The following is a 16,675-nucleotide window of genomic DNA, read 5'->3' on the forward strand; positions in this document are numbered from 1 at the left end:
GGGTGTGTGTAGGCTAATTTAGTTTAAGTAGTGTGTAAGCTTAGGGACTGATGACCTCAGCAGTTAAGTCCCATAAGATTTCACACACATTTGAACAATACATGTCACGCATACTAGTGGTGACAGTATTCATTAAGTTGGGGTGTTAGAGGCCTTTGCTACTAATCGAAGGTACCTTGACCGATGTGGACTACACGAACATTCCTGCGAACCAGCTGCATCCCTTCACGTTTGACGTCTTCCCTGACGGCAGTGGTGTCTTCCAGCAGTATAACCGCCTGTGTCTCTAGGCCAGAAAAGTGTTACAGCGGCTAGAGAAGCATGATAGTGCACTCACGTTGATGTCTTTGTAACCAAATTCACATAGTTTGAACACTATGGAACACGTAAGAGACGCTATCGGTAACATACTAAGGACTGGCTACGCCATGTCACGCAGATTCGCTGCTGTATTGCGTTTAAAGTTGTACCAACACGGTGTTAAAAATGCGGTCATAATGTTTTGGCTCCTCATTGTATTTGAAATTGTGAATGGAAACTGCTCAGATTTGCGCGCCAACATGCGGAAGCATCGTCCTATATCAAAGGGCGATCTTTTCAGTATGACAAGTTATGATTTACTGAACTGACGAGTCACTGTTTTAACGACTATATAGTATATTATGTGTTGTTATTCTTTGTAATATTTTAACACACGAATCTTTTCTGATTATTTCCGTTTGTTTGTTAGCATCAGGGCAACGAGGAAAAGAAAATTAGCACAAAGCAAAGAAAAAAAAACCTTTATAAGTACGCAAATGAAACGACTATAGCAAATGGCCACGTACGTCTTTACTTTTCTCTCCTTTTTTTATTCCACCCGGTCTCTACTGTGTGCTTATTGTAATAATAATTTGTATAGGGGATTTGAACACAGATTCAACGAGGAACTGTTCGCCACTCTTGAACTGCACTCAGCATAACGGTCAGCATTGGAAAGTCAGTACCTCCCCTCATGCTGGACATCCAGTAGCACTTATGTGTAGAGCAGATTGCCTGTATCCGGACTGAATGTGCCATGTGAGCGAGTGCAAGCAGCTCAATATGGATGAAAGATTTGTAAGCGACTTAGTTGAGAGTGGCATTATAGCCAAACTGTGATGTCAACTGAGTTTAGCCGATTTGAAGATGAGCTTAAGTCTGTGGTTGTTGCTTCCAGTACGGTATTGACGATTTTGTGCCCGGAGAAGCGAGTGAAATTTTAAGCCGTGCAAAGGTATTTCCGTGACAACAAACACAACTGTGTAAATCACGTTTCACGGGAGGTACATTACCGCGTTTTCTTCAGTTTATTAGGATTTTTTGTAGCATCACACCAGCGCTGTAGATTGGTAATATACTGTCAACAGCGTGGAAATGTGAAATGTGTTAGGAAGGCTACGATAACTGAACAGCCAATTTCTTTGCTTGAAAGTATCTTGAAATAATTACGAAATTGGATGGGAAAGCTGTAGTATAAGCCACATAAGGCACAGAAATTTTTAAATAAAATGGTTACGATAGTGGAACTGTGTACGTTTCTCAAAAAAGTATTCACAACAGTAACATACAAAGAAATCAGTTTTCTTCAGCAGTTACCAATAGAGGCGTGACAGAGTACCAGGGAACAGAAAGAAAACAAAAAAAGAGCACCATAATTAACGAAGTCTGATACTCGTTATGAGCTAATGTAGTTCATTTCCTGTATACCCAAGAGAAATCTCACGTAAAATAGGAATCATAATTCAGAAATAAACGGTATGAAAAACTCGCCACAAAATTTGCTAGGGGTCAGATGGTGTTTCAAACTAAGACAAGCCACATGCGGAAGATGTCTTTCAGGAGTGTGTCTCTTCCTGCAAAGCAAAATACGAGTATGTTGACGTATAGTTAGGTCAGATGAAGTCCATAAAAATGATCTATATGCTAAGACATTGTATAGTAGTTGTATAAGTATCTTAGCAACTAAAACTGGAAAGATGAAGCTCGCCTGGAATATACCACCTAATGTAAAAATGCAACGTGAAACAGCTATGTACTGATATTACGTGGGATACAATTTTACCTATATGCAGGCAGTCTACTGAAAGAGAGAACCAGCAACTCAGAATTATATGTATGTATATATGTATGTATGTATGTATATATAAATAAAAATCAATTTACCAGACAAGAGATTACAAAGTAAAACAAGCAGATAGGGAAACCTAGAGTGTGCAACAAGAAACTAGGTGGTTTTGTACTGAGGGTATACATGTAGGATTTCGTAAGACCAACACTGAATTTCATATCTGAAAACTTGTGCTATGTTTCGAAATTAATGTCTAAGATTCTGAAAAATTTTACGTAATTTCTTTGTGTGACGTCTTACGTGAAAATTCTAATAGCAAAATATGACTGTGTACTTTTCCTACTTTAACCAGCATTAATGGAAGAAAAGTGTGTGGAAATTTATTATTGCACAGAGTTCTGCAACAACGGACGGAATTCTGACTTCAAGGTCAAGTTATTCGCCTTTTTATCTAATTTACGTAAGAAGAACGGTCGCGTCATCTGGAATTTCACATGTGCGCGACTTCTCACCATAATATGAAAGACGACTTATATGTCATGAATAGGATTCAGCAACGTCAGATTAATTCCCATAATGGTTAAACAAAAGTGAGCGTCAATAGGAGCATGTTCAGAGAAATAGTAACATTAACTGTGTGACATGTATGGGCAATGAAGGATATATTTTAAGTAAATGTTATCAAAATGAGTATGTAAAACTATGTGTGACTGACTTATCGTCTTACAGATTTTTCATTACTTGTGAGATATCATATTACTGCAATGCATTTCAAGTGGACGTCAGAATGCAATCTGAATGTAAACTTGCTGAATGAGCATTTCCACCGTTAAATATAGATGTCACCTCTATAAACTGCGTAACAAGCACAAATTTTATAAGAATGAATACTGATTTTCAGCTGAAGTTATGTGAACACGCGAAGATCCTTGCAATCAGAATGTCATCAGCATGTTATGCTTTTAGAGCCCTGTCATCAATGTGTAATGGTAAATATCTTTCAGTCACATGATATTCGTATATTTACTCAGTTCTTAGTTATGGAACGTTTTCGTGAGGAACAAATGGCCAAAATATGAACAGTTTCTCAAAATACAGAACATGGGCACAAGGATAATAACCACTGTGAAGATCTGTTCAAAACAATGGTGATTTTAACTGCAGCTTGCGCGTACATTTACCAGTCAGTCGCGCACATCGAAAATAACATTAATAATTACTGCACAGGCAGGTCTGTCCATGACTATAGAATAAGATCTAAGCTGAACTTACTTTTACCAAGAGAGGATAAACCTAAATCTCAAAACAGCATCTTCTATAAAGGAATACATTGTCTACGGAGATTAAAGGTATTACTAAGGAGGCTAGTAAAAAAACAAAAATCTGTTAAGCAATACAGACCGTAAGTGAAGGATTACATGAAGAGCATAGAGTGGAGTGTAATATAGAGGGTAACGGAAGTAAATGATATTACCGATAATAAAACATCTATCATTTCACATAACTCTCGCACACAATGTTTTTTCTTCTTTTGTACTTTAGTTTGTTTTTTCTTTCTTGAAAACGTTAAACCCAAAGCTAATCAATGTGTAGCAACAATACCTTATCCTCTTCCTGATATTAACTTTACATTCATTATAGAGTGATGGCGCCTAAGATTAACTGGGTAGAAAATGAGGAGTTGCGATATAAAAAATGGAAACCAGACATCGTCGCTATGGTCCTGATGTCAGCTGATGGTGTGTAGTAATGCAAAATAAATAACTTATACAGTCAAACGGCGGAAATTTCATTTAAACATTATTATGTGACTATTTCCCAAAAATATGAAAATATTGTGCATGTAAACTGTCAGTCACGTCGGATATTTATTCTGTTGCCAGCTGTCAAAACGATTACATTTATTTTGGTTGTATCGAAGATTATTTATTTTGCGTATGAATGCAAAAGAGAATCTGTATTTAATTTTACTATAACAACGAAATACAATGCAGCAAAGTTTTAAAAATGTTAAATACTGATTGAGGTGGGACTGAATATGAATAAAACAAGGGATTACAATCAAAGCAGATCGTAAAGACGTCGAAAGCGACAAGCGGCTTGGACGCACCGGCACATCATCAACCGACGACATCGAGGATAAAGTGAAAGTAATGAAACAGAGAAGTCGCTGGTGATGATGGCACAGGAAATGGTTTATGTCCCAAAAATTTGTGTTTGGAGTATGAAAATTGAGACGGAAAGATTTGTTCAAAAATTGTTGAATTTGGTACAAAAACAGAGGTGGATGCAAGTTGCTTAGGAATAGCTACATGAAGGCAACAATGATGCAGAATTACTGAAACGTATGATAAATGGAGACGAAACTTAGTTTTACGGATCTGACGCCGAAACTAAGGTTCAGTCGTCCCAACGGAAGCATGCTGGATAGCCAAGACGGGGAAATGCTCGACAAGTGTGGTAGGTGTGATGGTTATGCTCACTGTTGTCTTGGATTGGCGGCAGTTTGTGTGAAGCAATCTGAAAAAACATTCGGATTTGTGGCGACAGTCCATGGCTTTTGCATCACGATAATGCACATGCCACACTTCGTTTCTTTTTGGTGAATTTGTGACGAGAAACAATACTCTTCAGATTCCATATTCGCCGGAGATGTTTTTTTTTATTCTCAAAAATAATAAAAAAGCTTTAAAGGGCCGTCCTTTTACAAGGATAGTCGAGATTGCAAATGTATCTTTGAGAGAGCTAAAAGCTGTCCCAACGATCGAGTTACAGAAGGGTTTCGGGGACTGAAAAAAGAGCATCGTATGTATGTATATAACGGGAGCTTTAATAGCTATTAAAGGAGATAGCTAAGGAGATAGCATTGACGTAGACTAATACTTGAGCTTGTTTTCCGTTACTTTTTGAACATGCCTCGTATGGTGAACGACAAAGACAAACTTGAAGTAAGACATATACACTCCTGGAAATGGAAAAAAGAACACATTGACCCCGGTGTGTCAGACCCACCATACTTGCTCCGGACACTGCGAGAGGGCTGTACAAGCAATGATCACACGCACGGCACAGCGGACACACCAGGAACCGCGGTGTTGGCCGTCGAATGGCGCTAGCTGCGCAGCATTTGTGCACCGCCGCCGTCAGTGTCAGCCAGTTTGCCGTGGCATACGGAACTCCATCGCAGTCTTTAACACTGGTAGCACGCCGCGACAGCGTGTGCAGTTGTCGGACTTTGAGCGAGGGCGTATAGTGGGCATGCGGGAGGCCGGGTGGACGTACCGCCGAATTGCTCAACACGTGGGGCGTGAGGTCTCCACAGTACATCGATGTTGTCGCCAGTGGTCGGCGGAAGGTGCACGTGCCCGTCGACCTGGGACCGGACCGCAGCGACGCACGGATGCACGCCAAGACCGTAGGATCCTACGCAGTGCCGTAGGGGACCGCACCGCCACTTCCCAGCAAATTAGGGACACTGTTGCTCCTGGGGTATCGGCGAGGACCATTCGCAACCGTCTCCATGAAGCTGGGCTACGGTCCCGCACACCGTTAGGCCGTCTTCCGCTCACGCCCCAACATCGTGCAGCCCGCCTCCAGTGGTGTCGCGACAGGCGTGAATGGAGGGACGAATGGAGACGTGTCGTCTTCAGCGATGAGAGTCGCTTCTGCCTTGGTGCCAATGATGGTCGTATGCGTGTTTGGCGCCGTGCAGGTGAGCGCCACAATCAGGACTGCGTACGACCGAGGCACACAGGGCCAACACCCGGCATCATGGTGTGGGGAGCGATCTCCTACACTGGCCGTACACCACTGGTGATCGTCGAGGGGACACTGAATAGTGCACGGTACATCCAAACCGTCATCGAACCCATCGTTCTACCATTCCTAGACCGGCAAGGGAACTTGCTGTTCCAACAGGACAATGCACGTCCGCATGTATCCCGTGCCACCCAACGTGCTCTAGAAGGTGTAAGTCAACTACCCTGGCCAGCAAGATCTCCGGATCTGTCCCCCATTGAGCATGTTTGGGACTGGATGAAGCGTCGTCTCACGCGGTCTGCACGTCCAGCACGAACGCTGGTCCAACTGAGGCGCCAGGTGGAAATGGCATGGCAAGCCGTTCCACAGGACTACATCCAGCATCTCTACGATCGTCTCCATGGGAGAATAGCAGCCTGCATTGCTGCGAAAGGTGGATATACACTGTACTAGTGCCGACATTGTGCATGCTCTGTTGCCTGTGTCTATGTGCCTGTGGTTCTGTCAGTGTGATAATGTGGTGTATCTGACCCCAGGAATGTGTCAATAAAGTTTCCCCTTCCTGGGACAATAAGTTCACGGTGTTCTTATTTCAATTTCCAGGAGTGTATATAAAACATTCTAAATGATAAGTATTCCAAATAATCCTAAGAAAGTATTTGGGGACATTTCCGCCCATGAGGCTTTGTTAGAATCATCACAGTGATGACCTTTTCCATTTAGAATATTCCTAGCTCAGTATGAGCGGTCATAATGCTGCAGGCACCTGTAATTTTTACAATTCTTATCTCCTCATGAAGGGGAGTACCGATGACTTCTTGGCTTAAAGGTGAAAAGGTGTATTTTTTTTAGTGTTGATTCAATCTTGAAAATTTCAAATAAAACCAAGTCACCTTAAGACACGTAGAGAAGTGTGCGCTGTTACGACACACATACTTGAGGCACTCGTGTACTGTAGGGCACTATTTTAGAGGTCGGGCAACTGCAGCCAAAATTGCACATGGTAAATGTCCGCACTGGCTGTTTAAATACTTCTATGAAAAAGCCACTATCTTTTTGCATCAGTAGAGATGTATCTTCAGGTGATCCGTACAAGGAATTAAAACATTACAGTACTTTTAATAAAAGACATGTACTACCATAAAGCCCCATATAGCAGTGACAGCTGTGTACTCACAATTTTTTTTAAAAGTCATAGTGTGGCGAAGTGATTGGTTAGAGCCAAGTTATATCGTTCATCGTCAAGATAAAACCGACAGCACTCTAAAAACAGTTGCCTATTGTTAAACTGACTGTGACAGCGTGGCTCCTGTAAGTGATAGGAAGCCGGGTAAACCTATTTAAATTTCTGACTCCTGTATAATTACGGGTACTAACTAAAAACTCCACATTAAGGTGGCTTAATTTAGACAGATAAGTGTAATAGTGACTTGAATGTCTTACAACAAAGAAGCTGTACTGATGGGTCGACATTACGAGTTACGTGTGCGAGGTGGTGCTAGCACCGGTCTCGGACCGGACTGATGCTATGACTCGAAAGGTCGGGGTTCGCTTTACAGTGCGTGAAATTTACGTAAATTACGTGTTATGTGGACGTTGGGATTCCTTTTTTTAAAACGGTTAAAAACTTCAAAATACATATACAATCTTGAAAAAACTCAACTAGTAACATGTGAACTGTGCTGATTATTGGAACGTTGTTTGCTGGCACCGCTCATCACAATAAATTCTTTACAATAGCGATCTCGGCTGTTTGAAGTTGTGCTTCTGTTTCGACGATAGCATGAATTTTTTGAATGCTACGAGGCGTGTTTTTTAAGTAAGTAAAGTTTTGAAATTAAAAAAAAGACGTCCTAAGATACCTCAATTATTTCATTTTTACATGAAAGCCTGTACCTTAATCTACGCACTGAGGCCATTACAGACTGATTCTTCCGTGTTTACAGACTGAGTGTTTAAGATGCCTCCGATAATCGTGAGTCCCGCCGACTGTGAAGAACGGGCTGTCATAAGATTTGTTAGTGCTAAGGGCCTAAAAGTGATCGACATTCATCGTGAGATCTGTGTAGTTTACGGAGAAAACATTACGAGTGATGGAATGGTAAGAAAGTGGATGAGAGGATTTGAAGATGGCCGCACAAATGTGCATGATGAACAACTGAGTGGGCGTCCTTGCTCGTTAATGAAAGTTTGGTGCAGGAAATGGACCATAAGGTAAGAGAAAGTAGACGCTTTACGATTTCCTCCTTGCGGGATGACTTTCCCAATGTTTCTCGTAGTGTTTTGTATGGCATTGTGACCGAGCACTTGAATTACGAAAATTGTGCGCACGTTGGGTACCGAAAATGTTGACGGATATGCACAAAACCAAACGTTAGGACAGTACATTGACTTTCCTTGAGTGGTACCATAACGACGGTGATGATTTCTTAAGCCAAATTGTTACGGGCGATGAAACATGGATGGCCCACGTCACACCAGAATACAAGCAACAGTCCATATAAGTTGAGCAAGGGCATCGTTTTCCTGCAAGACAATGCCCGTCCGCATGTGGCGAATCAGATCAAAGATCTCATCACATCTTTTCGAAAGGAAACTCTAGATCATCCTCCGTACAGCGCCGATCTTGCGCCCAGTAACTACCATCTGTTCCTGCACTTGAAGAAACACGTGGGCGGTCTGCGTCTTCAAGACGATGACGAAGTCAAAACAGTGGTGACGCAGTGGTTAACAAGTCAGGCGGCAGACTTCTATGAGGAGGGTATTCAAAAACTGTTACAACGTTATGACAAGTGCCTTAATATTGACATAAATTGTGTAGAATAGTAGATTAAGGTACTGGCTTTCATGTAAAAATAAAATTATTGAAATATCTTAGCACGTCTTTCTTTAATTTCAAAACGGTACTTACTTAAAAAATACGCCTCGTACATTACACTACTTTTTAGAACTAGCAAGCGTATAGTGCATCCAAAGTATTTCACGGCACATAAAAAAGTTCTTTTATGTCCATTTACGACAACTGGGAACAAAATTAAAAACTGAGTCTTGCGAAAACAAGGACCGCAATAAAGAATAACGGCGTCCTCAGAGATGCATCAGTTAGGTGTATGGTTAGGCTAACTATTGTCAACACCGACAATCAAAATTGGATAGCAGACTTCTACAGCGCAGCTCAGACTGTACATTGAGAGAAATTTCGGGGAACTTTCTTAGTAACCGGTAAATTTCAACAACCTCTAAAATGTTAAGTGTAATACACTTATTTTAATAGTGCAGCACCTGCAAATTCGAATGGAAGTTAGTAAGCGAATGGTCTGTTTCATGTAGATGGGGGCTTAAGGCTGATGTTGAGCCTGAGTTGTTACTATGTTCTATAAAACGGATCCCAAAGCTTCTTTCTGCCTGTCCTACATTTCAGGAATCACAATCGCTACACTTTTTAATAAACTTGTGTCAACAGGCAGTGCGGATGCTTTTTATTCGCCACAGTGGAGGGTGGTTACCTGGTCCCGGACACGATCTGCCACGTGCCGTCCCTGGCGCTGAGGTTGGCCGCGGGCGGCGGCAGGCGGGCCTCGAAGCCGGCGGGCACGCCCCCGCGGCCCTGCAGCCGCTCCGCTTCCACCACGACGGCTGCCGCCCCCGCCGCCCCCAGCGCCCCTGCGCCCACCGCTGCCGCCCCCGCTCCCAGTCCAGCGGGGAGCGCCTCCGCCGCCGGCGGCACACCGCCCGGACCGGCGAGGATGTGCGCTACCTGCCCGTTGTCCAGGAAGCTGTAGTCCTCAGCCTGCTGGAACACACCACAACCACAACCACTCCCGTAGCACATCAGGTCTCCAAGTCAACAGTCTCGCTTAAGCTTATCAGCACTCACTTCTCTCAATCTACATCTAAATCTATATAGATACTCCGCAATCCACCTTACGGCGCGTGGCTGGAGGTACCTCGTACTACTAGTAGTCAGTTCTTTTCCTGTTCCACTAGCAAATGGAACGAGGGAAAACGACTGCCTGTGTGCTTCCGTATGAGCCCTAATTTCTCGTATCTTATCTTCGTGGACTTCACGCGCAGTGTATGTTGTAGGCAACAAAATCGTTTGCAGTCAGTTTCAAATGCCGGTTCTCTAAATTTTCTCAATTGCATTCCTCAAAAAGAAAGTCGCCTTCCCTCCAGGGCTTCCCATTTGAGTTCCCGAAGCATTTCTATAACACTTACATGTTGTTGGAAACTACCAGTCCGCTTCTGAATTACTGCTACTTTTTCCTTTAATCTGGCCTGGATTAACACTCGAGCAATACTCAAGAACTGGTCGCACTACCATCTTCTTTACAGATGAACCACTCACTCGGAGAATTCTCCCAATAAACCGAAGTCGACCAATCGCCTTTCTTACGATAATCCTCACATGCCACCTCCATTTAATATCGCTTTGCAACGTTACACTCAGATATTTAAACGACGTGACTGTGTCAAGCAGGACCCTACTAATTCTGTACCCCAATATTAGGGGTTTGTTTTTCCTAGTCACAGGCATTAACTTGTGTTATTTCTACATTTAGTGTTACTTGCCAGTCATCACACCAACTAGAAATTTTGTGTACGTCATCTTGTATCCTCCTACAGCCACTCAAATTCGTACCTTACCGTACAATACAGCAGCATCATCAAACAACAGCAGACTGCTGCTCACTCAGTCCGCCAAATCATTTATATATATGGAGAGTAACAACGGTCCTAACACACTTCCATGGGGCACTCCTGACGCTACCTTTGTCTCTGATGGGCATTTGCCGTCGAGGACAAGATACTGGGGTCTATTACTGAAGAAGTCTTCGAGCCAATCACATATCTGTGAACGTCTTCTATATGCTCGTACAATCTTTAACAGGCTGCACTGGGGCACGGTGTCAGACGCTTTCCGGAAATCTAGAAAATGGAATCTGCCTGTTGCCCTTCATCAATAGTTATCAGTATATCATGTGTGAAAAGGGCTAGGTGCGTTTCGCACGAGCGATGCTTTCTAAAACCATGCTAATTCGTGGACGTATGCTTCTCGGTCTCAAGGAAATTTACTATATTCGAATTGTAAATGTGTTCAAGAATTCTGCAGCAAACTAATGTCAGCGATATTGGTCTGTAATTTTGTGGCTCCGTTCTTTTGCCCTTCTTGTACACAGGAGACACCTGCGCCTTTTTCGAGTCGCTTGGGACACTGGGCGAGAAATTCGCGATAAATGCCGTAAGGGGCCAATGCCGTCGACCACTCTTTGAAAAACCGCATTGGGGTTCCATCCGGATCTGGTAACGTATTTGTTTTCAACTCCTTCAGTTGTTTCTCTACGCCAGGGATGTTTATTAGTATGTCGCCCATACGGGAGTCTCGCCCTTCATCACTTTGTTATACGGGTTGGATGTAAAGTCAGTAGCTATTTTTCATTTTGATTTTCCTGGAAAGCAGCATCATCTCGTTCCGGGGTGTAATAACGTTGACTAGTTCGACGTTTAGCATTTATGATTTCTGAGGTTTGAAGAGCGAAAACCAAAAACATGGCTGGTTACTCACAGTAGCTACTAGAAGTGAGATTGCAGCCAGGTATGAACTTCGGCGTTTGATGGTGCAAGTTCAGAGGAAAGCATCGCTAAACTCCAGGGCAACAAAAAATGTCACAGGAATAAAAAAATTTAATAAGAAATTAGTGAGAACTGGCAGTGTCAAAGATGCAAGTCGATCTGGAAGTCCCTCAGCATCCAAATCGGAAAACAATGTGAATATTATTCAGCACATCTGTGAACAGAGCACTTTAAAGTCAACAAGACAAGCTGCTAGGAAAACGGGATTGTCAAGTCACGCGGAAACGACCATTTAACGAGTGATTTAGATTTTCGATGCAGGAAGCCACATTCCGCGTAGCAACTGTTCGACGGGAACCTCGACAGAAGAATGGAATTTTCAGAGATTATGCTTGATTGAGGAGACGGTTATCCCTATCTGTACGACAATATTCTGTGACCTACCGAAGCGGTGTTTCACTTTGGAGGCTTTGTGAACCGTCGCAGCTGATATTATTGGTCAAATTAGGATCCAAACGTACAGAAAAGTACAGAAACGATAAGACTAGATACGACAGGAAGGATAAATGTCGGGTTGATTTACTTTCCTTGAATGGATGGCTGCAGAAGTTGCGTTAGGTAATTGTAGACAATTTGGGATGTTTTTGTACTGGACTGGCAGCTTGCCAGGAAAGGAAACGGTAGTGTTACTGGAATCAAGTTGGCAATGATACAAGGAGATATTCAGTGTGGGTGAGTAAAATGAGTGATTTTATAATTTTAATTCTCTTTAATCCCTGATTGCAAATATTCGTCAATTCTAGTCTGAGACGACCATGATGTCATACGTACAGGTATATATCCATCTCGCTTTATTTCCATAATTGGTTTTATTCTGTGAAATTTTTTACATATCGACGTTCAGATGTGAAGATGGTCACCACAGACCAAAATCGATAACCACAACTTTCTTTTTTCAAAAAAGGGAAGAAAAAAGATGCAGTTAAGTAGGTGGGGTGCATGGTGTTCATGGATTTGAAGGACGTTAGACAGAATTAGAATGAGGATGATATCCAGGCGACATTGGCATACGAGAGTCTAATCTTATTACGGCTTTGTAGTGCCCGAAATAGATAGAAGGATTCAGTCCCCATGTTGAGCCGATTGGTGCTTTTGGTCCATTGTTTGATTCATAATGCTTGAATAGCAGGTGGAGTCGAGACGTTGGTCTAAAGTTGAGAGTTCGTCCGAATCCTATATTACGTATACCATAGAACAAAATGTAGTCATTTGTGGTCCACTTCTCCTAGCATTATTACTGAGACTGAACCTGCACTCAGAAGACTGTAGTGGACTATTCAGCTTGTACTAACAACAAGGTCCAGTAAGAGGAGGAAACATAAATTAACTCACTTCAACGCGAGAAACATTTCCTGGAACGTTAAAGTCTATATTACGTAACTGAGTTGCGAAATAGCGGTAATCTTCTCCCTCTACCCCATCATTGAGTAGGGCCTCATTGGTACCAACGTCTGACACCTACATCTAGATATGTGAGGCTGTAATACATGTGGTTCGAGTCCACTTAAAAGCCTTCTGCTGGCGCCCATATTCGACAGTCGGCGCCATCTTTTACTGAACATTTACCTGTGCTTCTGGTGACCCGCTCCGCAAACCACCGCGCAGTTCGTGGTGGAAGACACCTCACACCAGTCAGCGAAATTTTACTCTAATCCATTCGCGTATTGAGTGAAATAGTGCATTCACCTTCCCTGATGTCTATATTACGTATTCTTTCCATTTCACTGTAATTTTATTATTGGGTGCTACTGGGTTCTTTCTCTTTATTGTCGGAATTTCTTTGTAACTGTCCATATTCGAAAAAGTTCAAAGAAGGGCAGCCTGTTTTGTATTATCGCGAAATAGGGGAGAGAGTGTCACTGAAATGATACAGGATTTGTGATGGACATAATTAAAACAAAGGCGTTTTTCATTGCGGAGGAAACTTCTCACGAAATTTCAAACTTTCTCCTCCAAATGCAAAAATATTTTGTTGACGCCGACCTAGATAGGGAGAAACGATCACCATGATAAAATAAGGCAAATCAGAGCTCGTATGGAAATATATAACAGTTCGTTTTTTCAGCGTGCTATACAAAATTGGAATAATAGACAACAGTGAAAGTGGTTCGATGAACCCTCTGCCAGGCACTTAAAAGTAATTTGCAGAGTATCAATGTAGATGTAGATTTAAACGCAGAAGGATTACTACCGCAAGTGGAAATTTTGTACTAGTCTTACACTTTCCTGATTCACAGCCGAGGTTACTTCCTCTTCTGTTGATCATCTGCCGTCCAGTATGATATACTGATTTCTATATTTGTATCGATCCAGTCAGTTATCTGCGAAAATACTCTATATGACTCGTTTGTAGTAAACGATGCGGCACATACCCGTTGCCGCTCGGAAATCTGGGAAGACGGAAGCTACCTGTTTAACGGCGTCTGTTATTTTCGGAAATGTTGTACGAATAAAGCGAGCTGTCATTCATTCGAATTGTTTTCCACGAAAACGGAAGCTTCTTCTCCTCCAATAACGTCGTAATGTAGATAAAATTAATTTTGAATTACGGGTGAGTCGGCTTTGCATTGGTCTGATGTGAAACCCCTAGACTCTGATTTGGGACAAAATACAGAGAAATGAGACGGAATTCACACACGGCTGTAAGACACTGGTTGATGCGGTCGATGCTTTGAGCTGACGTGAAGCAATAGCTATGGCTATGTATCAATAAATCGTTTTCCTCGAAGTATTTCATAATGTTCGATAACAAAGTAATCCAAAACCCAGCTGCAAATGGTATCATTGATGTGGATTAATAGTTAAGCGGGTTACTCATTTTTGTGTACTGGTATTATCGAACATTATGAAATACTTCGAAGAAAACGGTTTATTGATACATAGCCAGCGCGGATCCAGAAAACATCGATCTTGTGAAGCATAACTGGCTCATTATTCATACGGAGTAATGAGTGTCATCGATAGTGCTCTCTTAAGAAAGAAACATTCTCGTGTGGCTGGCAACATTTCACGTAAAATACTATATTATGTTCTTCTGGTACAGCTGTTGTTCTCATACTTATATTTAAAGCATCAATTTCACAAGGTATCTTTCCCGACAGACCGAACTATGCAGTTGTCAGTCACAACAAAAAATGCTGTCTCATAGGTATTGGTAAGTATGGATCTGTTCGGCTGTGAAACACAATTAACTCTTCATCCTTAAGAAGTAATGAATGCTGTCGACATGAAATCTCAAGTTGATCCTGTATTTCTAAATTTCAACTCGTTTGACATCGTTTCTCACAAGCGTCTTCTAATCAAATGGCATTCCTATGGAGTATCGTCTCTCTTGTGCGACTGGATTAGTGATTTCATGTGAGAATGGATATAGTTCGTAATAACTGACAGAAAATCATCGACTAAACACAAGTGCTTTTTGGCGTTCTCCAAGGAAGCATTGTAGGGCTTATGCTAGTCTCCGTTTGGAAGAGCCTATACGTTTTAGCAAACGAACTGAGCAGCCGTTTGAGATAGTTTGATGCAGTGGCTAGCCCGATGAACTCGCATTCGGGAGGACGAGGGTTCAAATCCGCGTCCAACCATTCAGGTTTAGCATTCCATTATTTTCCTAAATCGCTCCAGGCAAATACCCGGATGGTTACTTTGAAAGGGTACGGCCAATTTCTTTCCCTCCCTTAAAACAAAAAGACAATCAGATCTTTTTCTCAGTCTCAAAGACCTCGCTGTCGATGGGATGTTAAATCCTAGTGTTTCTTCCTTCTTAGATTGTTTGCAGATGATTCTGTAGCTTAACGTCTGGGAAACTCGCCAGAAGATAAATAACAAAATTATTTGCTCAAGATATCTTCATGTGCGAAAAGTATCCATTGACCCTGAACAGCAAGAAAGATAAGGTCATCCACACGAAAAAAAAAAAAAAATAAATAAATAAATAAAAACGTTAAAGTTCTGATACAGAATAAATCACACAAATTTAAAGGTTGTCGGTTCAACCAAACACCTAGGGATTACAACTACGAACATCTTAATTTGGAACTATCACATACGTAATGTTTTGAGGAAGGTGAACCAAAGACTGGATCTTGGTGGCAGAAGATGCAACAGATCTACTAAAGAGACCGCCTAACTACGATTGTCCGTCCTCTTTTGGAATATTGCTGCTTTATGGGATCCGCATAAGACAGAACTGACGGAGGACTTGAAAATAGTTCAAAGAAAGGCATCTCGTTTACTATTATAACGAAATAGAGGTCAGAGTGGCTCATATTTGAGAAACGAGTTGGGATTGAAGTCATTAAAGAAAAGGCCGTTACGTTCCGGCGAGATTTATTCGGGAAATTTAGGTCACCAACTTTTTCTTTAGAATGCCAAAATATTTTGTTGACCCCCACGTGCACAGGGAGAAAAGACCATCATGAAAAAAATTGGAGAAGTCAGATCCCTCACAGAAAGATTTAGGGGTTCGTATTTCACACACGCTATTCGGGAACTGAACTGCCGAGAGATAGTCTGAAAATGGTTGTGTGAACTCCCTTCCAAGCACGCAAATGTGCACCGCAGAGTATTCATGTAGATGTAGATTTCAGATATTGAATCCGTTGGCCTGCAGGAAATGAAGTGGGTAGTCGTGAGGGCATGAGGTGTGACGCTGACCCAAGTCGGCTGAAGTATGTGAACGGGAAACAATGACCCCACTCAAAACACATGTCGATGACGTTGCCTAGTAACCGCCGTTGTTCCTAGGATTACGAAATGCCAGACCACACATTTACTGACTACACTGCTAGTTACCAGCGTGAGCTTCGACTTTTCTCGCAAATTGTTTTGTGAATCAATATTTGCAAGATTGTTAGTGATGACAACGCATACCAACTGTAAGTACAGATTAACTTAATTTTGATCTAGTATGACACTGAAGCCATTCATAGACTTATTGATAATTTCCAAGAATGATTGCCTATCGATGTCGCGGGTCCAAACGATACATATCGAACGTGCGATCGTAAATCTATCATGCGACTCCGGTGGCGGGCGTTGTGATCGTCATTTTCATCTGTTTTCCGTCGTTCCCTTAGTTGCTCTAAATTACATACCTCCGCGAATTATTTGTGAGTTGCTAGGGAATCCTAGACGATTTATGTCGTCAGTGAGTGGGATGTCTGGTGTTCTTGACGTTTCTTCGGCGGATTC

General features: G+C 42.1%; 1 protein-coding gene across 1 annotated transcript in view; it reads right to left on the minus strand.

The window, feature by feature from the left end:
- LOC126158282 (uncharacterized) overlaps positions 1-9,467 on the minus strand; it is a gene marked incomplete at its 5' end in the record, with an annotated part of 138,697 nt that extends 129,230 nt beyond the window's left edge. The window contains one exon of the mRNA XM_049916432.1: positions 9,355-9,467. Coding sequence (XP_049772389.1) covers positions 9,355-9,467 — 113 coding nt within the window. The remainder of the gene's footprint in view (positions 1-9,354) is intronic.
- Between the last annotated feature and the right edge of the window lie 7,208 nt (positions 9,468-16,675).

The sequence above is a fragment of the Schistocerca cancellata genome, chromosome 2 (genome assembly GCF_023864275.1).
Source record: "Schistocerca cancellata isolate TAMUIC-IGC-003103 chromosome 2, iqSchCanc2.1, whole genome shotgun sequence".
Lineage (NCBI taxonomy): Eukaryota > Metazoa > Arthropoda > Insecta > Orthoptera > Acrididae > Schistocerca > Schistocerca cancellata.